At 47.0% G+C, this 27921-nt stretch overlaps 1 protein-coding gene across 1 annotated transcript in view; it reads left to right on the top strand.

The window, feature by feature from the left end:
- LOC118390648 (follistatin-related protein 4-like) overlaps positions 1-27921 on the top strand; it is a 294535-nt gene that overhangs the window by 207389 nt on the left and 59225 nt on the right. The window contains exons 5-6 of the mRNA XM_052529604.1: positions 5076-5266; positions 11442-11562. Coding sequence (XP_052385564.1) covers positions 5076-5266; positions 11442-11562 — 312 coding nt within the window. The remainder of the gene's footprint in view (positions 1-5075; positions 5267-11441; positions 11563-27921) is intronic.

Here is a 27921-nt window from a genome sequence, read left to right as displayed (position 1 = left end):
AAAATATCTAAAATTGTATTCCTATGTGAACTTTGCTTTGCTTTTACATTGTTAAAGCGCAGTGATAGACATTTGGATTAACAATTTAACCAAATATCTGACATTGTTTGCCATTGGAATTTGGTTGTGCTTTTGGAAGGTTGAAAACATAGTGTCACAATTTACTAGGAGTGGTGGGTGGAATCAGGTGCAGAGAGCAGGGTTCAGTAGAATGTCAATTTATTCTCCGGCACACAAAAACGGTCACACCACCATACAACAGAGTAACAAAAAACAATCCCGCACAAAATAAGGGCGGGACAACCTACTATATATATAAGGACGCTAATTAAACTAAAATACACACAGGTGAAACTAATAAGACAAAACCAACAGACAAACGAAAAAGGGATCGGTAGTGGCTAGTAGGACGGTGACGACGACCGCGGCCAGGCAGGGGAGCCAACTTCGGCGGTAGTCGTGACACATTGGAAATTCAACTAACTTTTTGCTGTCTTTTTGAGTGGGTGAATATAGGTGGTAATCTCATTGATCAACATCTCAACCAAATATTACCTAATTATCTATGTTGAAATGACATGATGTGCCCAGTGGGAAGTGATAGTTTTTCCACACATTTTAGATGATCCCAATTCAGGATATTCCTGTTTTATATCTCCAAAGGTGCGTTTTGATCTTGGAAGTTTAACAGGTGTTACTCCACAAAATAGTATATACACATGTACTTTAAAACTGTGAGAATGCAGAGATAGAGAGGGAGGTGCAGCTAGCATATATAGTACCGATGTGTGGTTTGAGCACGGAAGGTTTCCATAGCAGTCCTCCTATAGTATTTCTCCTTCACTGCTTTGCCAATACCTCTCATGTTGCAACAAGTTCTCATTTAGCCTGTCCCAAGGTGCAGTAAGTCAGATAATGTTTGCCAAGCACACACACCTCCTGACTGCAGTACATATGGGGGAGACTGGATGTCTTTACTCAGCTAATATAATGGCATCATTTGGAAATGTGAGACATGACAAAAATGTTGGGAGAACGATTGAGATTACTTCTCAATGGCTGTTAAACTACTGTCCTCAGAATCCTTGGCACTGATCTAAAAACAATATAATATGATATACTATCCCTGAGCTATCACTATAGATTAAACTGTCCAAGTTGAGAGTTGCTGGGCATCCTGCTACCCAAGATGGCATTGCTATTGGGAGTTGATTGATTTTTCAGAGCATGGGTTCATTCAAGAAACACCAATAGAAGTAAACATCTATTAGCTGGTGAAACATTGAGAATATAGGCTTTATATGGTTGAGTTATTGGGCTAGGTGCATTCTGAGGCATTCTGTCAATGGCAATACTTAATGCATGACACCATGCCACATCCACCACTTAAATAATATGAAGACTGGGATCTCAAGACGTGCTTGGAACATTGATTGTTTCTCTTATGTAGCTTGCCATTCCTTCTGGCTTGTTCTTGTAATAAACACAGATTGTTGTCACAATTGCCACAATACAAAAGCTCTAGTTTTCCCTTGGCAGAGCTCTTATGGCAAACATTCCGTTTCACTACAGTCACATTCTTCCAGATGTGTGACAGCATAGATGATGTATTTGTTGAGTTGGGTTGAATAGAGAGATGGGGTTTTTAAGTGGTCTCTGTGTTGTTGATTTGTCTTTTGACTACATGTACTTGATTTACCCTGGCAGATTGAGACAGAAGTAAAGTTTTCTCTATTACAGTACAGTATGTGGCTGCCGTTAGATGCTGCATCGCAGGCTACTTTAGTTGGCTTTGGGCGATAGTTATAGGCTATCCCTGTGAGAACTTATGTCTAAATTAAACGGGCAAGTATTTAATTGGCTCATGTCTCAAAGAGGGCAATGTCCATGCAACATATAACTCTCAAAGGACCCCTGACCAGGCATTGATTCACCGTCTGCATCCCAAATTGCACCTTATTCTATATTTAGTGGATTACTTTTGACCAGGGCCCATAGAACTCTGGTCAACAGTGGTGCACCACACAAGGACTAGGATGCTATTTGGGACAAAGACGATGACTTCTGACCTGATGTCGCTCAAGTGGAGTGAGGAAAGTATCTATCTATCTATCATCTCCATAATTACCGAAGAGGGAAGTCAATCTTTCTGCGTTAGCAGGACACAGACGGCATGGCGATAAATAACCCAATCATCTCAGCCCATGGAGGTCAAGCTATCATAAATCAAACAGGAGCACTACTCACGCCCTTGAGGCATTGTGGTAAGGTTCCATATATGCTTTTACTCGTTTGTGTCTGATACTTCCGAATCAGAACAGATTTAAGGAGGCCTTCAGACACCTACTCTTTTATTTTTGTCATTTTTAATAGCTCGATTAGATACTCTCTTCTTTTGTTCAGTGTATCTGCGCTATATATTCTAATTTATCCTTGTAAATGTAGTTGACCAGTTCACACATTGTCCCTGTAGCAGCATGGTGGCTAGTTTCTTCTTCTTCTTCTTCCTGACATTAGAAAAAGGGAGCACTGAGGTTGTTCTCGGTTGAACAGCAGAATTGCACTGGGTGTTGTCTCCCGGACATTGACATCAGGTTCGGATCGCTCACTTAAGCAGCTAACATTTCAACCAGGCAGTAAAGTGAATTTCAGCCCCAAGTACAGTCAGTACAAGTTCAGCGACAGGAGGATATACTGTAAGATAGTCTGATTCCTTAGCTGCTGGGTTCAGCAGAATGAGAAATAGTTATTGCTAGGACATACAGGGGACATCACTGAGCATCACTGGGGAAAATAAGGACATTCATCTCAACAAATGGATAAAGAAAACAATGTAAATCGCTGATTTGCAGTCCTTGATTTTCATTTCCTTTGAAAGCAGCGATGATGACTGAATATGTGATGATCCCTGGTGTCTGTTCCGTGGCACATTCCATCCCCCCAGAAGGAATAACGTTGAACAGGGATTTAGCCGAGACTTTGACATGATTGCCTCTTGCATACCGTGGACCGCTGCAGATGGCCCGGTTGTCTGTGAAAGGTCATGAGATCTATTCCCTGAAAAAAGCGAGGAGATAATTGAGGATCCTGGATTAATGGCGTGTCATAACAACTTATCCCGTATCACCATTGACCTTTCTCCTCACACCGCCACCTTCATAGATGTATTTCATTACCGGATTTCAAAACTTGAAAATACAATCCCTCCCCATCTTCCTGGCAGGTTCATCAATGATTGATCAGCCACTGAATGCAGGAGAAGAGAAAGGGCTGGTGCATTGACCCCATGTCATGCTAATGGCAAGCACCAGAGCAGTGCCAGCGGCGGGTCTTTTCAACGGCACAAGTTTTGCTCAAACAGACAATACAGGGTAGGCAAAATAGTGCCCGTAAAGGTCTGGTTTGTTTGGGTCGGTCATGTCCTGAAGAAGAAAGGAACATCATTTAGTCATCAGGCCTCTGTGTGTCACCAAAAAGCAATGTAGGAGACATTTCTTCTTTCTAGAGCCTTAAAGCGGCAATTGGTAGTTGCGTGTAAAAAGCTGCCGGATAAGGCTGGAGAAATGTAATCGCTCTCAAATTCATAGACAGAACAATGGACGCAAGGACTGACCATCAATGATATAAAAAGTATAGTTTTAACCATGTTTTGAGGATATATAGTGTTTGTTTACAAACATTGAAGTAAAGCAAGCTTATATTATAGGTTCTGATAGGATACGACAGTTAAACTAAGCTCATGAGTTATAATCTTCAAGAATCATATCATTAATCTAAGTCCAAAAATGGATGTAGCAACTGCTGATTGTCCCTTTAACAGAACTCTGGATGAGCTTGTAGAAGTGACAGGAAGGTTAACAGATATGATGTTGGGGAATCAGTACTGCTGTGGGGGAACCAGGGGGCCTGCAGGCTGGACGCTCTGGACGTCATTAATTGATGTTGAAGTCTACTTAAGCAATAAGGCCAGAGGGGGTTTGGTATATGGCAATATACCACGGCTAAGGGCTGTTCTTAGACAACGCGGAGTGCCTTGACACAACCCTTAGCCATGGTATACTAGCCATGAATCACAAACCCCCGAGGTGCCTTATTGCTATTATTAACTGATTACCAACGTAATTAGAGCAGTAAGAATAAATGTTTTGTCATACCCGTGGTATATGGTCTGATATACCACAGATGTCAGCCAATCAGCATTCAGGGCTCGAACCACCCAGTTTATAATCTGAATTAGGCATTGCAATCCATCTCTTCTCCTCGCCGGAAAGGGTATGGCTCTTTGCAGCGATCAGGGGACATTTTCTAATGACTTCATATCAATGAGCTTTTAATATTTTGTGCGCTCATCACTTGGCAGAGATGCACAGGCACCTCTCCAACCTCCTGTCAACTATCATAGGCAGCTGAGTTGGAGGAGGGAAGGACTAAGTTGATGGAGGGAAGAGGAGGGAAGGGGGAGCCGAGCGATGCTCTCCATTCATATTAAGTCCTAAAGAGGCACGCAGTGGGTGGCCTGTGTTTGCATAACTTTAAGTAAGGAATAAACACACTCTCAGCTTCACTTGTTTAATCTAGGCTCCTCCATTCCTCTGTACATATTCATCAGGGGGCAAGGAAACACACCAGGCAGGATTTGATGCTGTGTTTGAAACATGGGTGTTAATCCCTCAGCAAGTGAAATAGGACAAAACCATCAAATGTATCTCAACGAGACTGTTTACCTTTTGTTTTCATGTGGATTGGAAGATTAAATATAATTAATTGGACCCCCTGCAAACATATTATGCAAGCAGATACACAGGCACACTGCAGCTCGTACAGAAACAAGCTTACACACACACACACACACACACACACACACACACACACACACACACACACACACACACACACACACACACACACACACACACACACACACACACACACACACACACACACACACACACACACACACACACACACACACACTCTTACACACTTAACCATCCTCCAAAGTCAATTAGTCCTGCAGCAGTAAGGTCATTGTAACCTAATGAGGTTAATTGAAAGTCTGTGTTGTGTTTTTATAGGGGATACGTGCACCATGGCGGAGTACAACAAGCTGAAGAGTATGCTGCTGGATATGCAGCCTAAAGGCCTAACCGGCGGGGACAGGAACACATTGAGAGACATGGACCAGAAGAGAGCCCTGGTGGACACCATGTTTAAGTACCTGGACGTGGACCAGGACGGCCGTCTGAGCAGTGACGAGTTGGCACAGGTGTGTACTTCTCAGAGAATTAGATTACGGTGGGCATCAGGGCCACACTGACTGGTGTTTTTGGATGAATCTCCACCCATGGGTGATTAGTACTTCTACTATTCCCTACTTTTGACCAGGGCCCAATGGGACCAGTTCAGCCTACTTAATGAAACAAAACGTAGTTAGAGTTGGTTAATTACCTTTCTTTGAGAAAGGTTAGGGTGAACCTCTTGTTCTCTCTCAACACAATGCTATCGTTCAAAATGAATTACAAAATGATAATGGTATAATTCAAATTGTGACCTGTGGAAATGTTTTAGACCAATGAGTAGGTGATCTGTAAGTGATCATAGCCTACGGTGCATTCAGAAAGTATTCAGACCACTTCACTTTTTACACATTTTGTTATGTTACAGCTTTATTCTAAAATGTATTCAATTCTTTTTTTTCTCACCAATCTACACACAACACCCCATAATTACATAGCAAAAACATGTTTATAGACATTTTTGCTAATTTATTAAAAATACAAAACCAAAATATTACATTTACATAAGTATTTAGACCCTTTACTCAGTACTTTGTTAAAGCACCTTTGGCAGTGATTACAGCCTCGATTTTTCTTGAGTATGACACTACAAGCTTGGCACACCTACAGTATATTTGGGGAATTTCTCCCATTCTTCTCTGCAGATCCTCTCAAGCTCTGTCAGGTTGGATGGGGAGTATCGCTGCACATTTTCAGGTTTCTCCAAAAATTTTAGATCAGGTTCAAGTCAGGGCTCTGGGCCACTCAAGGACATTCAGAGACGTGTCCCGAAGCCACTCAAGTGTCCAGAAGCCACTCCTGCGTTGTCTTGGCTGTGTGCTTAGGGTCATTGTCCTGTTGGAAGATTAACCTTTGCCCCAGTCTTAGGTCCTGAGCGCTCTGGAGCAGGTCTTCATCAAGGATCTCTCTGTACTTTGCTCCATTCATCTTTCCCTTGATACTGACTAGTCTCCCAGTCCCTGGCGCTGAAAAACATCCCCACAGCATGACGCTGCCACCACCATGCTTCACCATAGGGATGGTGCCAGGTTTCATCCAGATGTGACGCTTGGCATTCAGTCCAAAGAGTTCAATATTGGTTTCATCAGACCAGAGAATCTCACTTCTCATGGTCTAAGATTTCTTTAGGTGCCTTTTAGCAACCTCCAAATGGGCTGTCATGTGCCTTTTACTGAGGACTGGCTTCCGTCTGGCCACTCTACTATAAAGGCCTGATTGGTGGAGTGCTGCAGAGATGGTTGGCCTTCCGGAAGGTTCTCCCATCTCAACAGAGGAACTCTGAAGGTGTGTGAGAGAGCCCATCTGATTCTTGGTCACATCCCCGACCAAGTCCCTTCTCCCCCAATTTCTTAGTTATTGGTTCCAAACCTCTTCCATTTAAGAATGATGGAGGCCACTGTGTTCTTTGGGACTTTCAATGCTGCAAACATTTTTTGGTACCCTTCCCCAGATCTGTGCCTCGACACAATTCCTTCAACCTCGTTGCTGGGTTTCTGCTCTGACATGCACTCTCAACAATGGGATCTTATATAGACAGGTGTGTGCCTTTCAAAATCATGTCCAATCAATGGAATTTACCACATGTGGACTCTATCAAGTTATAGAAATATCTCTATAATATTATTATTATATTATTATTATTATATTATCTCAAGGATGATCAATTGAAACAGGATGCACCTGAGCTCAATTTCGAGTCTCATAGCTAAGGGTCTGACTACTTATGTAAATAAGGTATTTCTGTTTTTTATATTTAATACATTTGCAAACATTTCTAAAAACCTGTTTTCGCTTAGTCATTATAAGGTATTGTGTGTAGATTGATGAGAGAAAATGTTTTTTAAAATCATTTTTAGAGTAAGGCCATAACGTAACAAAATGTGAAAACTGTCAAGGGGTCTGAATACTTACATTTACATTTACATTTAAGTCATTTAGCAGACGCTCTTATCCAGAGCGACTTACAAATTGGTGCATACACCTTATGACATCCAGTGGAACAGCCACTTGCATCTAAATCTTTTTTTTGGGGGAGGGGGGGGGGTGAGAAGGATTACTTACCCTTACTTACCCTATCCTAGGTATTCCTTGAAGAGGTGGGGTTTCAGGTGTCTCCGGAAGGTGGTGATTGACTCCGCTGTCCTGGCGTCGTGAGGGAGTTTGTTCCACCATTGGGGGGCCAGAGCAGCGAACAGTTTTGACTGGGCTGAGCGGGAACTGTACTTCCTCAGTGGTAGGGAGGCGAGCAGGCCAGAGGTGGATGAACGCAGTGCCCTTGTTTGGGTGTAGGGCCTGATCAGAGCCTGGTGGTACTGAGGTGCCGTTCCCCTCACAGCTCCGTAGGCAAGCACCATGGTCTTGTAGCGGATGCGAGCTTCAACTGGAAGCCAGTGGAGAGAGCGGAGGAGCGGGGTGACGTGAGAGAACTTGGGAAGGTTGAACACCAGACGGGCTGCGGCGTTCTGGATGAGTTGTAGGGGTTTAATGGCACAGGCAGGGAGCCCAGCCATCAGCGAGTTGCAGTAATCAAGACGGGAGATGACAAGTGCCTGGATTAGGACCTGCGCCGCTTCCTGTGTGAGGCAGGGTCGTACTCTGCGGATGTTGTAGAGCATGAACCTACAGGAACGGGACACCGCCTTGATGTTAGTTGAGAACGTCAGGGTGTTGTCCAGGATCACGCCAAGGTTCTTAGCGCTCTGGGAGGAGGACACAATGGAGTTGTCAACCGTGATGGCGAGATCATGGAACGGGCAGTCCTTCCCGGGAGGAAGAGGAGCTCCGTCTTGCTGAGGTTCAGCTTGAGGTGATGATCCGTCATCCACACTGATATGTCTGCCAGACATGCAGAGATGCGATTCGCCACCTGGTCATCAGAAGGGGGAAAGGAGAAGATTAATTGTGTGTCGTCTGCATAGCAATGATAGGAGAGACCATGTGAGGTTATGACAGAGCCAAGTGACTTGGTGTATAGCGAGAATAAGAGAGGGCCTAGAACAGAGCCCTGGGGGACACCAGTGGTGAGAGCGCGTGGTGAGGAGACAGATTCTCGCCACGCCACCTGGTAGGAGCGACCTGTCAGGTAGGACGCAATCCAAGCGTGGGCCGCGCCGGAGATGCCCAACTCGGAGAGGGTGGAGAGGAGGATCTGATGGTTCACAGTATCGAAGGCAGCCGATAGGTCTAGAAGGATGAGAGCAGAGGAGAGAGAGTTAGCTTTAGCAGTGCGGAGCGCCTCCGTGATACAGAGAAGAGCAGTCTCAGTTGAATGACTAGTCTTGAAACCTGACTGATTTGGATCAAGAAGGTCATTCTGAGAGAGATAGCGGTAGAGCTGGCCAAGGACGGCACGCTCAAGAGTTTTGGAGAGAAAAGAGAGAAGGGATACTGGTCTGTAGTTGTTGATATCGGAGGGATCGAGTGTAGGTTTTTTCAGAAGGGGTGCAACTCTCGCTCTCTTGAAGACGGGAGGGACGTAGCCAGCGGTCAGGGATGAGTTGATGAGCGAGGTGAGGTAAGGGAGAAGGTCTCCGGAAATGGTCTGGAGAAGAGAGGAGGGGATAGGGTCAAGCGGGCAGGTTGTTGGGCGGCCGGCCGTCACAAGACGAGAGATTTCATCTGGAGAGAGAGGGGAGAAAGTGGTCAGAGCATAGGGTAGGGCAGTGTGAGCAGAACCAGCGGTGTCGTTTGACTTAGCAAACGAGGATCGGATGTCGTCGACCTTATTTTCAAAATGGTTGACGAAGTCATCTGCAGAGAGGGAGGAGGGGGGGAGGATTCAGGAGGGAGGAGAAGGTGGCAAAGAGCTTCCTAGGGTTAGAGGCAGATGCTTGGAATTTAGAATGGTAGAAAGTGGCTTTAGCAGCAGAGACAGAGGAGGAAAATGTAGAGAGGAGGGAGTGAAAGGATGCCAGGTCCGCAGGGAGGCGAGTTTTCCTCCATTTCCGCTCGGCTGCCCGGAGCCCTGTTCTGTGAGCTCGCAAGGAGTCGTCGAGCCACGGAGCGGGAGGGGAGGACCGAGCCGGCCTGGAGGATAGGGGACATAGGGAGTCAAAGGATGCAGTAAGGGAGGAGAGGAGGGTTGAGGAGGCAGAATCAGGAGATAGGTTGGAGAAAGTTTGAGCAGAGGGAAGAGATGATAGGATGGAAGAGGAGAGAGTAGCGGGGGAGAGAGAGCGAAGGTTGGGACGGCGCGATACCATCCGAGTAGGGGCAGTGTGGGAAGTGTTGGATGAGAGCGAGAGGGAAAAGGATACAAGGTAGTGGTCGGAGACTTGGAGGGGAGTTGCAATGAGGTTAGTGGAAGAACAGCATCTAGTAAAGATGAGGTCAAGCGTATTGCCTGCCTTGTGAGTAGGGGGAAGGTGAGAGGGTGAGGTCAAAAGAGGAGAGGAGTGGAAAGAAGGAGGCAGAGAGGAATGAGTCAAAGGTAGACGTGGGGAGGTTAAAGTCGCCCAGAACTGTGAGAGGTGAGCCGTCCTCAGGAAAGGAGCTTATCAAGGCATCAAGCTCATTGATGAACTCTCAGAGGGAACCTGGAGGGCGATAAATGATAAGGATGTTAAGCTTGAAAGGGCTGGTAACTGTGACAGCATGGAATTCAAAGGAGGCGATAGACAGATGGGTAAGGGAGAAAGAGAGAAAGACCACTTGGGAGAGATGAGGATCCCGGTGCCACCACCCCGCTGACCAGAAGCTCTCGGGGTGTGCGAGAACACGTGGGCGGACGAGGAGAGAGCAGTAGGAGTAGCAGTGTTATCTGTGGTGATCCATGTTTCCGTCAGTGCCAAGAAGTCAAGGGACTGGAGGGAGGCATAGGCTGAGATGAATTCTGCCTTGTTGGCCGCAGATCGGCAGTTCCAGAGGCTACCGGAGACCTGGAACTCCACGTGGGTCGTACGCGCTGGGACCACCAGATTAGGGTGGGCGCGGCCACGCGGTGTGGAGCGTTTGTATGGTCTGTGCAGAGAGGAGAGAACAGGGATAGACAGACACATAGTTGACAGGCTACAGAAAAGGCTACGCTAATGCAAGGAGATTGGAATGACAAGTGGACTACACGTCTCGAATGTTCAGAAAGTTAAGCTTACGTAGCAAGAGTCTTATTGACTAAAATGATTAAAATGATACAGTACTGCTAAAGTAGGCTAGCTGGCAGTGGCTGCGTTGTTGACACTACACTAATCAAGTCGTTCCGTTGAGTGTAATAGTTTCTACAGTGCTGCTAATCGGGGGCTAGCTGGCTAGCTAGCAGTGTTGTTTACGTTACGTTTACGTTACGTTACTTTTCGAATGCACTGTATATACTATCTTGAACAAAACGGAAAAGCTTAGAATAACAACTTTGCTTTAACACGTGGGTGAGCCACTGCTAATTATAAAATTGAATTGGAAAATTAGGATGGTTTTATTAAATGTGTGACTTTCTATACTAAAGCGATGTGTAGGTTTATGATCTATTTAAAAAATCACTTTATGTCCCATTAAACAAAAAAAAGACTGCCTGCCTCCCAATTGGCACCCTATTCCCTATATAATAGTGCAATACTTTTGATCTATGTAGGGAACAGAGTGCCATTTGGGACACATTCTTGGCACTTTTATACTTTGAGGAGACAGGATCGACGTGGAATACATTAAGAACTATTTCTCGCATCTCAGCATTTTTAAAGATCTGATTGAAGATCTGATCAAATCATGGTTGGCAGATATTAATCTTGACACATAGCCAAGAGACATTTCAATTTTTAACATTTATAAATTCTGTTTTAGGAAGATATCCATCCAAGATCAGAGAAATGAAAGAAATAAAAAGAAATGTCACTAAATGTCATCATCAGTTCTCTCAGTGTGTAAAGCAGTATTTCACTTGCTCTGCACACAGGTTCTTCCTCCCTCTATAGATGGTACAGAATGGGGCCAGATTTAAGACTCACCAAGTGCATAGTTTGCACCTGTTCTTTTCCCCAAAGGAATTAAACATAGAACAAGGCTAAAATAAAGGTTAAGAGAAGAAGGAAGACCGCTAAGGGAATAAAGGAAGACAGTTGTCATATGCGACTTGGTCCCATGGTTTATATCCAGAAGTAGAATGTGAATCATGGAATATAATCATCAGTCTATGGTTTCCATCCTCCTGTCCAGATCTCTATGAAGGAGCACCTGGAGGACAGTCTGCTGGAGTGTACCATGCAGGACCTGCTCCGCTACGATGATTACAACAACGACGGACACCTCACTCTGCACGAGTTCTACACTGCTTTTCGTAAGTCCAGCTTTAAATCCACTTCTCTCTCCCTCTCAATCTATCTCTATCTCGCTCTCTTTCTCCCTCTTTCTCTTTCCCCCTCTCTCAGGCCACCTCATCAGGATAAGACCGGATCAGACCAGATAAACCTGGCTCAGGCTACGCAACAATCTGGCAATCCTCTGCCCTGTTCGCCAAGCCAGGTCTCATTATGGGCCTCTGAGCTGTGCTGAGCTGTGGCTGAGAGCACCTGGTCATCAGGACTAATAAACCTATTAACACAGACAATAATGGCAGTTTGGATTTGGGCTGGAACAGAGGATGACAAAACCACCCTATGACTGGAGTTGTGTTACCTCTGAGAGGCCATCTCTACACCACCAAACCCCCCTCTCTCCCCCATACATTTCAGCCAGTATGATTAGAAACCAGATATGCGATCTGAGCCCCAAAATGGATAGCCCAGACCGAAAAGGACGGTCCACCCAATTGGACAAAGCCGATAAACAGGCTGTTAGCAGTAGATGGTGTGGGACAATTTTGAAGGCTTTCGCAAAAAACACAGGTCCATTAAGCATCAACAGTCATTAACCATACAGTAGTAATAATTGGGTTTTAGTGTAATCATTGTTGTCATTATACCGTTACTTTGCTTTCAGCCTCCAGATGGGCTGTGAGCATGGCTGGCGGTGGGTCTGTTTGGAGGAGGGTATAACTGATGTCTAACAGGGGGATGAAGGAGAGGGTTGGGACTAATAAAACATGTCATTGATCAGACACTGTTCAAGGCTGATGTGTTACGTAAGACTAAAACAAGGAGTGGGTATATTTATTAAGAAGAGGCTCATCTTGTGTTATGGTTTATATTCTATGGATGGATATTCCTGCGATGAGTTGTTCTCCCTTGTGAAAGGGAAATGAAGTCGAGATGCCAGGTTAAAGCTCAGGTGTTTCCACACAAGCTCTCCCTGTGGATGCCATGCTTGGTAGATATACTGGACAACGACATTCACTGGTAAGAGCCCCGTTCTGCAGATGCTGTTGTGTAGGGAGAGGGTTCTGTTCCATTACAGGCAGACAAATTTCATTCCAAAGTTGGAGTTCACTTTGGCTTTAGAAACTCCTCTGAGGAAGTGACTGTATTTAGCTTTAGAAACCTTAATCAGGAAGTGATGGTATCTGGCTTTAGAAACACAAATCAAGAAGGGATGGTATCTGGCTTTAGAAACCCCCCTCAGCAAGTGAGGGTATTTTGCTTTAGAAACCCCCCTCAGGAAGTCATGGTATTTGGCTTTAGAAACCCCCCTCAGGAAGTCATGGTATTTGGCTTTAGAATCCCCCTCAGGAAGTCATGGTATTTGGCTTTAGAAACCCCCCTCAGGAAGTCATGGTATTTGGCTTTAGAATCCCCCCTCAGGAAGTGATTGTATTTGGCTTTAGAAACCCCCCTCAGGAAGTCATGGTATTTGGCTTTAGAAACCCCCCTCAGGAAGTGATGGTATCTGGCTTTAGAATCCCCCCTCAGGAAGTGATGGTATCTGGCTTTAGAAACCCCCCTCAAGAAGTGATGGTATTTACATTGATCTACTTTGTCTACTTAGGCATCTGACAGTTCAGCATAGCATTGTTGTTTATTTTCTTCTGTTTCCAGCATCCTGTTGCTTTAGTCTTTGCCCTGGTCTGTCAGGAGGGTTTTGAATAAATGTCAAATTCCCTTTGTGCTATAACTGTACATTTATAATCACAGACCATTTTTCAGTCAGAAAAATATCTGCTTGAATTTTGGCCCAACGAGTATTCAACAAATAGTAGCATTCATCAAATCAAATCAAATCACATGTATTTATATAGCCCTTCGTACATCAGCTGATATCTCAAAGTGCTGTACAGAAACCCAGCCTAAAACCCCAAACAGCAAGCAATGCAGGTGTTGAAGCACGTTGGCTAGGAAAAACTCCCTAGAAAGGCCAAAACCAAGGAAGAAACCTAGAGAGGATCCAGGCTATGAGAGGTGGCCAGTCCTCTTCTGGCTGTGCCGGGTGGAGATTATAACAGAACATGGCCAAGATGTTCAAATGTTCATAAATGACCAGCATGGTCAAATAATAGGTCTGGGACAGGTAGCAAGTCCGGTGAACAGGTCAGGATTCCATAGCCGCAGGCAGAACTGTTGAAACTGGAACAACAGCACGGCCAAGTGGACTGGGGACAGCAAGGAGTCATCATGCCAGGTAGTCCTGAGGCATGGTCCTAGGGCTAAGGTCCTCCGAGAGAGAGAAAGAAAGAGAGAAAGAGAGAATTAGAGAGAGCATACTTAAATTCACACAGGACACCGGATAAGACAGGAGAAGTACTCCAGATATAACAAACTGACCCTAGCCTCCCGACACATAAACTACTGCAGCATAAATACTGGAGGCTGAGACAGGAGGGGTCTGGAGACACTGTGGCCCCATCTGATGATACCCCTGGACAGGGCCAAACAGGAAGGATACAACCCCACCCACTTTGACAAAGCACAGCCCCCACACCACTAGAGGGATATCTTCAACCACCAACTTTCCATCCTGAGACAAGGCCGAGTATAGCCCACAAAGATCTCCGCCACGGCACAACCCAAGGGGGGGCGCCAACCCAGACAGGAAGATCACATCAATGACTCAACCCACTCAAGTGACGCACCCCTCCTTGGGACGGCATGAAAGAGCACCAGTAGGCCAGTGACTCAGCCCCTGTAATAGGGTTAGAGGCAGAGAATCCCAGTGGAAAGAGGGGAACTGGCCAGGCAGAGGAGGTTCGTTGCTCCAGAGCCTTTCCGTTCACCTTCACACTCCTGGGCCAGACTACACTCAATCATATTTATTTAGTACTTTATCCAGGTAGCCGGAAAGTAGAGCATTGCAGTAGTCTAACCTAGAAGTAACAAAAGCATGGATTACTTTTTCTGCATAATATTTGGACAGAAAGTTTATTATTTTTGCAATGTTACGTAGATGGGAAAAAGCTGTCCTTGAAACAGTCTTGATATGTTCGTCAAAAGAGAGATCAGGAAGGAGGAGAAAGGGATCAGGGGAAGAGGTGGCAGGGGTCAGGGGGAGGAGGAGATAGGAATCATGGGAAGGACGAGACTTGGGTCAGGGGGAGGAGGAGGGAAGGGTCAGGGGGAGGAGGTGAGAGGAAAAATAGGGAAAAGAAGGGGAGACAAGTGTAATTGGTTGGAAAGTGTGTGTGTGTGTGTGTGTGTGTGTGTGTGTGTGTGTGTGTGTGTGTGTGTGTGTGTGTGTGTGTGTGTGTGTGTGTGTGTGTGTGTGTGTGTGTGTGTGTGTGTGTGTGTGTGTGTGTGTGTGCGCAAGCATTATGGAATGTGCTGAGCGACAGGGTTTGCAGTGGGGAGTAATGGCCCTGTCTGTGTGAAATTCAGGAAGAGCGGTACGCGTCAGTCCCCTGTCTGTGTGAAGGTCAGGATGGGCGGTATGCGCCAGTCCACTGTCTGTGTGAAACTCAGGATGGGCGGTATGCGCCAGTCCCCTGTCTGTGTGAAGGTCAGGAAAAGCGGCATGTGTCAGTCCACTGTCTGTGTGAAGGTCAGGATGGGCGGTATGCGGCAGTCCCCTGTCTGTGTGAAGGTCAAGAAAAGCGGCACGCGCCAGTCCCCGGTCTGTGTGAAGATCAGGAAAAGTGGCACGCGCCAGTCCCCTGTCTGTGTGAAGATCAGGAAAAGTGGCACGTGTCAGTCCCCTGTCTGTGTGAGGGTCAGGAAGAGCGGCTCGTGCCAGTCCCCTGTCTGTGTGAGGGTCAGGAAGAGCGGCTCGTGCCAGTCCCCTGTCTGTGCAAAGCTGAGGAAAAGCTGCACGTGCCAGTCCCCTGTCTGTGTGAAGGTCAGGAAGAGCGGCTCGCGCCAGTCCCCTGTCTGTCTGAAGCTCAGGAAAAGCTGCACGTGCCAGTCCCCTGTCTGTGTGAAGGTCAGGAAGAGCGGCTCGTGCCAGTCCTCTGTCTGTCTGAAGCTCAGGAAAAGCTGCACGTGCCAGTCCCCTGTCTGTGTGAAGGTCAGGAAGAGCGGCTCGCGCCAGTCCCCTGTCTGTGTGAAGGTCAGGAAGAGCGGCTCGCGCCAGTCCCCTGTCTGTCTGATGCTCAGGAAAAGCTGCACGTGTCAGTCCCCTGTCTGTGTGAGGGTCAGGAAGAGCGGCTCGTGCCAGTCCCCTGTCTGTGTGAAACTCAGGAAAAGCTGCACGTGCCAGTCCCCTGTCTGTGTGAAGGTCAGGAAGAGCGGCTCGCGCCAGTCCCCTGTCTGTGTGAAGGTCAGGAAGAGCGGCTCGTGCCAGTCCCCTGTCTGTCTGAAGCTCAGGAAAAGCTGCACATGCCAGTCCCCTGTCTGTGTGAAGGTCAAGAAGAGCGGCTCGCGCCAGTCCCCTGTCTGTGTGAAGGTCAGGAAGAGCGGCTCGCGCCAGTCCCCTGTCTGTCTGATGCTCAGGAAAAGCTGCACGTGCCAGTCCCCTGTCTGTGTGAAGGTCAGGAAGGGCGGCTCGCGCCAGTCCCCTGTCTGTCTGAAGCTCAGGAAAAGCTGCACGTGCCAGTCCCCTGTCTGTGTGAAGGTCAGGAAGAGCGGCTCGTGCCAGTCCTCTGTCTGTCTGAAGCTCAGGAAAAGCTGCACGTGCCAGTCCCCTGTCTGTGTGAAGGTCAGGAAGAGTGGCTCGCGCCAGTCCCCTGTCTGTGTGAAGGTCAGGAAGAGCGGCTCGCGCCAGTCCCCTGTCTGTCTGATGCTCAGGAAAAGCTGCACGTGTCAGTCCCCTGTCTGTGTGAGGGTCAGGAAGAGCGGCTCGTGCCAGTCCCCTGTCTGTGTGAAGCTCAGGAAAAGCTGCACGTGCCAGTCCCCTGTCTGTGTGAAGGTCAGGAAGAGCGGCTCGCGCCAGTCCCCTGTCTGTGTGAAGGTCAGGAAGAGCGGCTCGTGCCAGTCCCCTGTCTGTCTGAAGCTCAGGAAAAGCTGCACATGCCAGTCCCCTGTCTGTGTGAAGGTCAGGAAGAGCGGCTCGCGCCAGTCCCCTGTCTGTGTGAAGGTCAGGAAGAGCGGCTCGCGCCAGTCCCCTGTATGTCTGAAGCTCAGGAAAAGCTGCACGTGCCAGTCCCCTGTCCTTGTGAAGGTCAGGAAGAGCGGCTCGCGCCAGGCCCCTGTCTGTGTGATGGTCAGGAAGAGCGGCTCACGCCAGTCCCCTGTCTGTCTGAAGCTCAGGAAAAGCTGCACGTGCCAGTCCCCTGTCTGTGTGAAGGTCAGGAAGAGCGGCTCGCGGCAGTCCCCTGTCTGTGTGAAGGTCAGGAAGAGCGGCTCGCGCCAGTCCCCTGTCTGTGTGAAGCTCAGGAAAAGTGGCACGCGCCAGTCCCCTGTCTGTGTGAAGCTCAGTAAAAGCGGCACGCGCCAGTCCCCTGTCTGTGTGAAACTCAGGATGGGCGGTATGCGCCAGTCCCCTGTCTGTGTGAAGGTCAGGAAAAGCGGCACGTGTCAGTCCACTGTCTGTGTGAAGGTCAGGATGGGCGGTATGCGGCAGTCCCCTGTCTGTGTGAAACTCAGGAAAAGCGGCACGCGCCAGTCCCCTGTCTGTGTGAAGCTCAGGAAAAGCGGCACGCGCCAGTCCCCTGTCTGTGTGAAGCTCAGTGGAAGCGGCACGCGCCAGTCCCCTGTCTGTGTGAAGCTCAGGAAAAGTGGCACGTGTCAGTCCCCTGTCTGTGTGAAGATCAGGAAAAGTGGCACGTGTCAGTCCCCTGTCTGTGTGAGGGTCAGGAAGAGCGGCTCGTGCCAGTCCCCTGTCTGTGTGAAGGTCAGGAAGAGCGGCTCGCGCCAGTCCCCTGTCTGTGTGAAGGTCAGGAAGAGCGGCTCGTGCCAGTCCCCTGTCTGTCTGAAGCTCAGGAAAAGCTGCACGTGCCAGTCCCCTGTCTGTGTGAAGGTCAGGAAGAGCGGCTCGCGCCAGTCCCCTGTCTGTGTGAAGGTCAGGAAGAGCGGCTCGCGCCAGTCCCCTGTCTGTGTGAAGCTCAGGAAAAGCTGCACGTGCCAGTCCCCTGTCTGTGTGAAGGTCAGGAAGAGCGGCTCGCGCCAGTCCCCTGTCTGTGTGAAGGTCAGGAAGAGCGGCTCGTGCCAGTCCCCTGTCTGTCTGAAGCTCAGGAAAAGCTGCACTTGCCAGTCCCCTGTCTGTGTGAAGGTCAGGAAGAGCGGTTCGCGCCAGTCCCCTGTCTGTGTGAAGGTCAGGAAGAGCGGCTCGCGCCATTCCCCTGTCTGTCTGAAGCTCAGGAAAAGCTGCACGTGCCAGTCCCCTGTCTGTGTGAAGGTCAGGAAGAGCGGCTCGCGCCAGTCCCCTGTCTGTGTGATGGTCAGGAAGAGCGGCTCACGCCAGTCCCCTGTCTGTCTGAAGCTCAGGAAACGCTGCACGTGCCAGTCCCCTGTCTGTGTGAAGGTCAGGAAGAGCGGCTCGCGGCAGTCCCCTGTCTGTGTGAAGGTCAGGAAGAGCGGCTCGCGCCAGTCCCCTGTCTGTCTGAAGCTCAGGAAAAGCTGCACGTGCCAGTCCCCTGTCTGTGTGAAGGTCAGGAAGAGCGGCTCGCGCCAGTCCCCTGTCTGTGTGTGATCTATATGCTCCACAGGGGAAGATTACACAGGCCATCAGAAGGGTACGCTTATCACAAGGAGATCACAGCTCTCCAAGGGATGAAAATAACTACATTAGCAAAGGCACAGTCAATTAAACCCACCCGTAGAAAGACACAGCTTCTCTCCGTCCGCAGCACATTTTTCATAGTTTTCTCTCTCTAACTTTCCCAGCTAGTGAAAAACAGCCTACATGTACATTATAAATTGCAACTGTGGACAACCTCAATCTTTATGTCATTGTCCAACAAATAACCACACATGAAGTTGTAGCCTGCAGTGAGTAGTGGAATATCATTAGCTAAGCATAGGAGAGAGTGACTTTAGATAGCTATACTAAAGGTCTATTCCACCTGTCTACCTCCCAGGTTGGCTCCTCTCCTGCAGCTCCTCTCGGTTCCACATTGGTGTTTTATTTGAAGGTTCATTATGATGACTCCACGGCCTTCACGGATAATTTCCAATAGAGTATTTTTATGGTTTCCAGCACATTCATTGTGTCAGCTGTGCGCTGAGGTAATTACGTTCTGTTGGTTTGCTGTGTTAGCCCTTAATAATGTGTGACAGAAACAGAGAATGTCCTGTCACCACATCTCTTCCTCCACACGTCCACAGTTTTACAGTTTCCACAGGCAGCCCCTTAAATACTGCCAACGGTCAGACGGCAAACAACGAGAAGTCAGAGGATTCGAGTGTTCTGCATACCACCTTGAGACAAGCGAAGCGAGTCACCATGGCAACTGTAGGTGCCTCTGTAATCTTGGAATCATCTCTTTCGTGAGGCACTTAACAGTGCAGCCCTCCCTATAGAGAAGACGAAAAGAGAAGAGGAGGACAGTACAGAAGGAAAGTGTTTACGCTCATTAACTTGTCTGTTACACTGAGCCTAAACCGCACATTTCATTGTACAGGTACAATGGGTGTCTGGATAAAGGAACGAAAGATGTCCGTACAGGGAGACCTGAAGGAAGCTTCAATAAATATTAAATGTCAAACAGAAAATATGATCCAACATCTTGAACATTGTAAAATACCACAGGGTTTTTTATTTTTACAATAGAAACATCCAACCATATGTCAAATGATACTGCAGAGCTGTAAAATGCAAATAAATCCATATCCTTGTTAGGCTGGCAGAATTATTATTCACTTGTTTACACAGACAGCTAAATACATCTAGAAAGGAGATCAAAAAGTAATGCATTAGTGTTTCAGCAGTTGGCTGTCAGATCAAACAATTACAGGGAAATGTTGGAAGATCATTCATGTTTGCCAGCCAAAATAATTGTCTAATAAAAGGACTTCCAGCAGAGTTCACCGAGAGGATGTTTGGCTTTCTTTTCTTCTACATGAGAACGCACTGTTCACTCAAAGTCTTAATAATCTCCAATCTAATGTCCAATCCTTGAGTTTGACTAAAAGACGCCCAGCCGGGGGAAATGTAATACAAGATCTGACAGAAAAACACTTAGTTAAGTTAATGTAATATTCAAATATTTCCTATCTCCAACATCATCAGTGAGTCACTTGATCACTAAAAAGGTGAACTCTAACTGGAGAGGCGTTGTGCTACCAGCCATCTAATATCTATGATAATTACTGGAGGATAATCCTCCCATCTCTCGTTCTCTTTCATTTCAACTCTTTTCATTTCACCCCTTCAATAGTTCTTCTCTAATTAAGCGGAGAGATGCGTATCATTGTGTCCTGCGGAATGGATCAGGACAAATCTGTAACCCCTGAACACCCAGAATCTTCTACTCTTCCATCCTCCTCGCTATCTCCTTCTTTTTCCACCATCAAATTGTGTCAGGAGTCCTTGGGAACCGTCACACCATTATTCACACACAGAGGCCCCCGGCTGTTAGCTGCACAGCATGTTGTCTTCTTTTATATCTCACTCCAACTCTTGCTCCAGCAAGGAAATAATTCATTATCATGCCTCCATTGATTCACTCTTTCTGTGTGTTTCGATGCTCCCCCTGCAACTTCAAAACAAGTGTGTCTGGGAGTGGAGCTGAGTGTCCCACTCTACACCCCCCTTCCTCCGGAGAAGAAAGTTAGACCCAGAGAAAGTGTTGTCAGACCCAGAGAAAGTGTTCCTCTGATCAGCCCGAATCTGTTGTGGAGAATGTACACCCTCCTGTCACCATCAGCGTAGACAACATTTCCCTGGAACAAAGAAGATAAAAAATACAGTTTAAAAAAACGCCTTTTGAAAGAGTGTGATACAACAAAGATATTTGTGTTAATTGTTATTGTATTGTTTGAGTAAGTTCTCTGTAAGCATTATCCCACGTTAAATAGTATTTGATGGTAAAAACACATAACTGCAATGAGGACTTCTACAATGAGGACTTCTGGAAAATCTGTTATGTTAGAAAACCAAATCCATTGAGTGAATACACTTTTTGAGATGTATATTTTTGTTCATGTATTCAATCAATATCGATCTTTCTTGAAGGAAGGAAAAATCCCAACACAACCATTGTCTGGTATGAAGTTAATGATCATATTATACTGTGCTCTGCTGTCTATAACAACTCTGCAGAGAAACATCCCTGCCTGGTGTCGTTGGTTGAGCATGAGGAGCTGAACTGACAAACACACTACATCTGGGTTATTGAAGAGAGAGAGGAAAAGAGAGAGAGAGAGCGAGGCCTTCAGAGACACTCTGTCAGTGTCTCCCTGACTTGGCTACAAGCAACATAGCCTTTGCCTCAAGGAAATGATGCATTTAGCCTGCTTAGTGGTAGAGCAAGCTTTTTGTTCATCAAGGTCAACCTACAGAACTCCCATGTTCAAACATAGCCCATGTTGCAATGTTGTCCTTACCTCTATGTGAACTGTGGAAACAGCAAGGAAGGGTATTGTTTCTTGTTTTAGATAAAGTGGTAATGTTGGTATCTCTATACTCTACAATGCAGTTGATTTTTTTGCAGGAATGAATAAGAATTTTCAAGTCAGAATAACAAGCATTTTCAAGTAATAGGAAAAATATGAATTTTCAAGTCCGTAATTAGCAATGTAATAATTTTGCAGACTGGTGGCTTCTAGACCTATTTTCCAGTGATTTCTTGCTCCAGGAAGCAAGAGCCCAGGAGAGATCTCAAAGCAATTAATCAACTTAATCAACTCATCGGGTCCTTTTCTAGAAACCTTTGAGTATTTCACTCTGTGCCCTATTGGCTTGGTTAATAACTAATGAAATAATTTTATGTCACACTGTAGGTAACCATTGTTATGAAGTTCTTTGCAAGAAAACCTGTCTGAAAGAAGGAGAGCCATGTAATTAACGATTGTGTCACGCCCTGACCTTGGAGACCCTTTTTATGTCTCTATTTGTTTTGGTCAGGGTGTGATTTGGGGTGTGCATTCTATGTTTTGTTATCTATGATTTTTGTATTTCTATGTTTTGGCTGGGTATGGTTCTCAATCAGGGACAGCTGTCTATCGTTCTCTCTGATTGGGAACCATACTTAGGTAGCCCGTTTTCCCTCCTTTCTTTGTGGGAAGTTGACTTTGTTTAGGGCACATAGCCTTTAGCTTCACGGTTTGTTTGTAGTGTTTATTGTCTTTTGACAGCGTCATCTTAAATAAAGAATATGTACGTTCACCATGCTGCACCTTGGTCCTCCTCCTTCAACAGTCGCGACAGATTGTCATCATTGAGAGGAATGTTGAACGGACTTATGGACTGGCAGTCGTTAAAAATCTATATTGGTCGTGTTAGTTGGTTTGGCAGTGTTAATTGTGGGTTTTGTGTGTTCTGTTTCAGAGGATCTGTAGAGATTTACACAGATTATTTCTTGTTTAAAATAAATATCGCACTAGTATCATTTTGGGATTCCTGTGTTGGGTGCTTGCACACAGTGCAGTATTTCGAGAGTCGTCACTGAAGTTATTGTACATAATTTTGGACAAAACATCAAAGTTAAATTGAACAGTGAAGATTGCAATTTAAAACGTTCTATTTAACTGACCCCCAAATGCCAAAGTGGGTTTATTTAATATTGAAATCAAGACTGGTAGGTACAGAACAGTATAACGTGTCCTCCTGAATTAGTGCTGTCTTTTTAGTAAGGTTCACTATAAACAGCATTTGTTGTCCTTTTTACCCTTAGCCATCAACATTGAGAGAAAATATAACAAGAGAAGTATCATATCAGTTTATACTCTACAAAGAACATTTCGCTCTTGAAAAAATACTTTGGACTAGGTCAAACTGAACATGCGATTATTGCTTGAGAGGAAAGTGAATGTTATTTTCCTTCCATTCTGTCCTCAGAGGAAACAGGACAGGGTGTACGGTCACACAGACCAGTGAGGAAAGGCACAGTCACATGGACCGGGATAGTGAGGAAAGGCACAGTCACATGGACCGGGATAGTGAGGAAAGGCACAGTCACATGGACCGGGACAGTGAGGAAAGGCACAGTCACATGGACCGGGATAGTGAGGAAAGGCACAGTCACATGGACCGGGACAGTGAGGAGAGGCACAGTCACATGGACCGGGATAGTGAGGAAAGGCACAGTCACATGGACCGGGACAGTGAGGAAATGCACAGTCACATGGACCGGGACAGTGAGGAAAGGCACAGTCACATGGACCGGGATAGTGAGGAAAGGCACAGTCACATGGACCGGGACAGTGAGGAAAGGCACAGTCACATGGACCATGGCAGTGAGGAAAGGCACAGTCACATGGACAGGGACAGTGAGGAAAGGCACAGACACATGGACCGGGACAGTGAGGAAAGGCACAGACACATGGACCGGGACAGTGAGGAAAGGCACAGACACATGGACCGGGACAGTGAGGAAAGGCACAGACACATGGACCGGGACAGTGAGGAAAGGCACAGTCACATGGACTGGGATAGTGAGGAAAGGCACAGTCACATGGACTGGGATAGTGAGGAAAGGCACAGTCACATGGACCGGGACAGTGAGGAAAGGCACAGTCACATGGACCATGGCAGTGAGGAAAGGCACAGACACATGGACCGGGACAGTGAGGAAATGCACAGTCACATGGACCGGGACAGTGAGGAAAGGCACAGTCACATGGACCATGGCAGTGAGGAAAGGCACAGTCACATGGACAGGGACAGTGAGGAAAGGCACAGACACATGGACCGGGACAGTGAGGAAAGGCACAGTCACATGGACCGGGACAGTGAGGAAAAGCACAGACACATGGACCGGGACAGTGAGGAAAGGCACAGTCACATGGACCGGGATAGTGAGGAAAGACACAGTTACATGGACCGGGACAGTGAGGAAAGGAACAGACACATGGACCATGGCAGTGAGGAAAGGCACAGTCACATGGACCGGGACAGTGAGGAAAGGCACAGACACATGGACCATGGCAGTGAGGAAAGGCACAGTCACATGGACTGGGACAGTGAGGAAAGGCACAGTCACATGGACCGGGACAGTGAGGAAAGGCACAGACACATGGACCGGGAAAGTGAGGAAAGGTACAGTCACATGGACTGGGACAGTGAGGAAATGCACAGACACATGGACCGGGACAGTGAGGAAAGGCACAGACACATGGACTGGGACAGTGAGGAAAGGTACAGTCACATGGACTGGGACAGTGAGGAAAGGCACAGACACATGGACCGGGACAGTGAGGAAAGGTACAGTCACATGGACTGGGACAGTGAGGAAATGCACAGTCACATGGACCGGGACAGTGAGGAAAGGCACAGACACATGGACCGGGACAGTGAGGAAAGGCACAGACACATGGACCGGGACAGTGAGGAAAGGCACAGTCACATGGACCGGGACAGTGAGGAAAGGCACAGTCACATGGACCGGGATAGTGAGGAAAGGCACAGACACATGGACCGGGACAGTGAGGAAAGGCACAGACACATGGACCGGGATAGTGAGGAAAGGCACAGACACATGGACCAGAACAGTGAGGAAAGGCACAGACACATGGACCGGAACAGTGAGGAAAGGCACAGTCACATGGACCGGGATAGTGAGGAAAGGCACAGACACATGGACCGGAACAGTGAGGAAAGGCACAGTCACATGGACCGGAACAGTGAGGAAAGGCACAGTCACATGGACCGGAACAGTGAGGAAAGGCACAGTCACATGGACCGGGATAGTGAGGAAAGGCACAGTCACATTGACCGGGACAGTGAGGAAAGGCACAGACACATGGACCGGGATAGTGAGGAAAGGCACAGACACATGGACCGGGACAGTGAGGAAAGGCACAGACACATGGACCGGGATAGTGAGGAAAGGCACAGACACATGGACCGGGACAGTGAGGAAAGGTACAGTCACATGGACTGGGACAGTGAGGAAATGCACAGTCACATGGACCGGGACAGTGAGGAAAGGCACAGACACATGGACCGGGACAGTGAGGAAAGGCACAGACACATGGACCGGGACAGTGAGGAAAGGCACAGTCACATGGACCGGGACAGTGAGGAAAGGCACAGTCACATGGACCGGGATAGTGAGGAAAGGCACAGACACATGGACCGGGACAGTGAGGAAAGGCACAGACACATGGACCGGGATAGTGAGGAAAGGCACAGACACATGGACCGGAACAGTGAGGAAAGGCACAGACACATGGACCGGAACAGTGAGGAAAGGCACAGTCACATGGACCGGGACAGTGAGGAAAGGCACAGACACATGGACCGGAACAGTGAGGAAAGGCACAGACACATGGACCGGGACAGTGAGGAAAGGCACAGACACATGGACCGGGATAGTGAGGAAAGGCACAGACACATGGACCGGAACAGTGAGGAAAGGCACAGACACATGGACCGGAACAGTGAGGAAAGGCACAGTCACATGGACCGGGATAGTGAGGAAAGGCACAGACACATGGACCGGAACAGTGAGGAAAGGCACAGTCACATGGACCGGAACAGTGAGGAAAGGCACAGTCACATGGACCGGAACAGTGAGGAAAGGCACAGTCACATGGACCGGGATAGTGAGGAAAGGCACAGTCACATTGACCGGGACAGTGAGGAAAGGCACAGACACATGGACCGGGATAGTGAGGAAAGGCACAGACACATGGACCGGGACAGTGAGGAAAGGCACAGACACATGGACCGGGATAGTGAGGAAAGGCACAGACACATGGACCGGGACAGTGAGGAAAGGTACAGTCACATGGACTGGGACAGTGAGGAAATGCACAGTCACATGGACCGGGACAGTGAGGAAAGGCACAGACACATGGACCGGGACAGTGAGGAAAGGCACAGACACATGGACCGGGACAGTGAGGAAAGGCACAGTCACATGGACCGGGACAGTGAGGAAAGGCACAGTCACATGGACCGGGATAGTGAGGAAAGGCACAGACACATGGACCGGGACAGTGAGGAAAGGCACAGACACATGGACCGGGATAGTGAGGAAAGGCACAGACACATGGACCGGAACAGTGAGGAAAGGCACAGACACATGGACCGGAACAGTGAGGAAAGGCACAGTCACATGGACCGGGACAGTGAGGAAAGGCACAGACACATGGACCGGAACAGTGAGGAAAGGCACAGACACATGGACCGGGATAGTGAGGAAAGGCACAGACACATGGATCGGGACAGCTGAGCATTGTCAGCCCCCATTTACTGTTGTCTCCCATCAGAGTCCCTTTGACTGTATGTATTCACCTCACCGTCTGGCTCCCTGCCCTGCCATCTGCCATAAGTGTCGCCACGGAGCGGTGAGGGTGACAACTGCCCCAAGGCCAGTGACATCTGACCACAGCCTCTCCCCAAGTCTCTATGGATCTCACAGTGGTCTGACATCATACTACTTGACAAGAGCTAGGCCCTGACACCTATGTTGGTTACTGACTTACACTAACGGCTGAGGCCATTGCTAGCAGTCACACACAATGTGCTATGGAACGGAATGTTCTCACGCATGCTTAGTAACGTAGGCTTGCTGTCTAACATTCTAGCATAGCAACTAACCCAAACAATTCACTTGAAACAGTACATTTTGTAATGTTTGTCACATGTTTGATATCAAATCAAATTGTGGTCACATACACATGGTTAGCAGATGTTATTGCGAGTGTAGCGAAATGCTTGTGCTTCTAGTTCCGACAGTGCATCAATATCTAACAAGTAATCTAACAATTCCACAACTACCTAATACACACAAATCTAAGTAAAGGAATGGATATATATATATATAAATATATACATGTAAATATATGATGAGCAATGACCGAGCGGCATAGGCAAGATGCAATATATGGTATAAAATACAGTATATATAAATATATTATGAGATGAGTAATGCAAGATATGTAAACATTATTAAAGTGGCATTATTAAAGTGACAAGTGATCCATGATTTCAGGTCTGTAGGCAGCAGCCTCCCTGTGTTGTACATTCACTTGAGATAGACGTGAATGTACAAAAAGTGAATAGAAGCCCAGTGCAGTCAATAACGTGATTATCATGTGTTATATACTGTATATTTATACACAATGAGGTTGGAAAAATATTGTGAAAATGATGATAATGCCCTTTAGTGTAAGAGCTGTTTGAAACGACTGCCTGAAATGTCAGCCTGTTATGGTGGGATTGAGTTTTTTCCTGCCTGGTGAAATCACCAGGCTGTAAATTTGTTAATAGACCAATATGAAAGAGAGTTCCAAACCTCTCTGCCAATAACAGTTAGTTTTCAGTTTTCTCCTCCCCAATCAGACCACTCCAAGCAAAATTCTTGCTTGAGAAATGACTCTTTGCTAAGAAGCTATTTAAAAAAGAAAGTTTGATCATTTGAATTGAGGTACTTAATATTTACCCAGAAATGATTTGATATTGATATTTTTAAAAATACGGCTGCATTGGTCCTTTAAACTCCTTTAGCATGTCTTTGAGGAAAGCTAAGCTGCCCGAGCCTAACACTCGATAAGTGCTCTCACTCTGTCTCAATGTGAAACTGCATTCATTAGCTCCCGTAGAAGTATAGTATTTTATCTGTGTAGCTACAAATCTATGAGCTGGCCAGGCAAAGCATTAATTGCACCTGATTGCGAAATTCCATAAGACTACCTTAGTTATTGCTGTCACGGGCGTCGTAAGAAGTGGACCAAAGTGTAGCGTGGTGGGTGTACATTACGTTTTATTTAAAATGTCACTAAAATAAAATAAACACAACCGTGAAGCTTAAGAGGGCTATAGTGACACTAACAAAGTCAACTACCCACACTGAGACGAGGGGAAAAAGGGCTACCTAGGTATGATTCCCAATCAGAGACAACGATAGACAGCTGTCCCTGATTGAGAACCATACCCGGCCAAAACATAGAAATAAAGAAACATAGAAAACAAAACATGCCCACCCCACATCACACCCTGACCTCACCAAAGAGAGAAATAAAATGGCGCTCTAAGGTCAGGGCGTGACAACTGCATCCTCTTTTTCAGTACTGTAAATGTTTTTGCTGTTGTGGTAACAGTTTTTTTTGTGCTTTATTTCTATGTCTGGTGATTACAGTAGTGCATTTTTAATGCAGCTTGCTAAAATCTATGTCCTAGTATAGCTGACATGTGAACCAATATTCACAATACCATAACACACTATAAGATCCCCATCAATACCATTCATTGTCCCTTAAAAGCCAAAGCAGGAAAACTGTACTTAATGTACTTAATGGGCCATTAATGCACAACTGTTACTTAGCTATTTCGCTGAAAATACTTAGCTGTC

The sequence above is a fragment of the Oncorhynchus keta genome, chromosome 11 (assembly GCF_023373465.1).
Source record: "Oncorhynchus keta strain PuntledgeMale-10-30-2019 chromosome 11, Oket_V2, whole genome shotgun sequence".
NCBI classification, from domain to species: domain Eukaryota; kingdom Metazoa; phylum Chordata; class Actinopteri; order Salmoniformes; family Salmonidae; genus Oncorhynchus; species Oncorhynchus keta.
The sequence above is the reverse complement of the archived record's forward strand: the minus strand, read 5'-3'. Positions and strand labels throughout refer to the sequence as shown.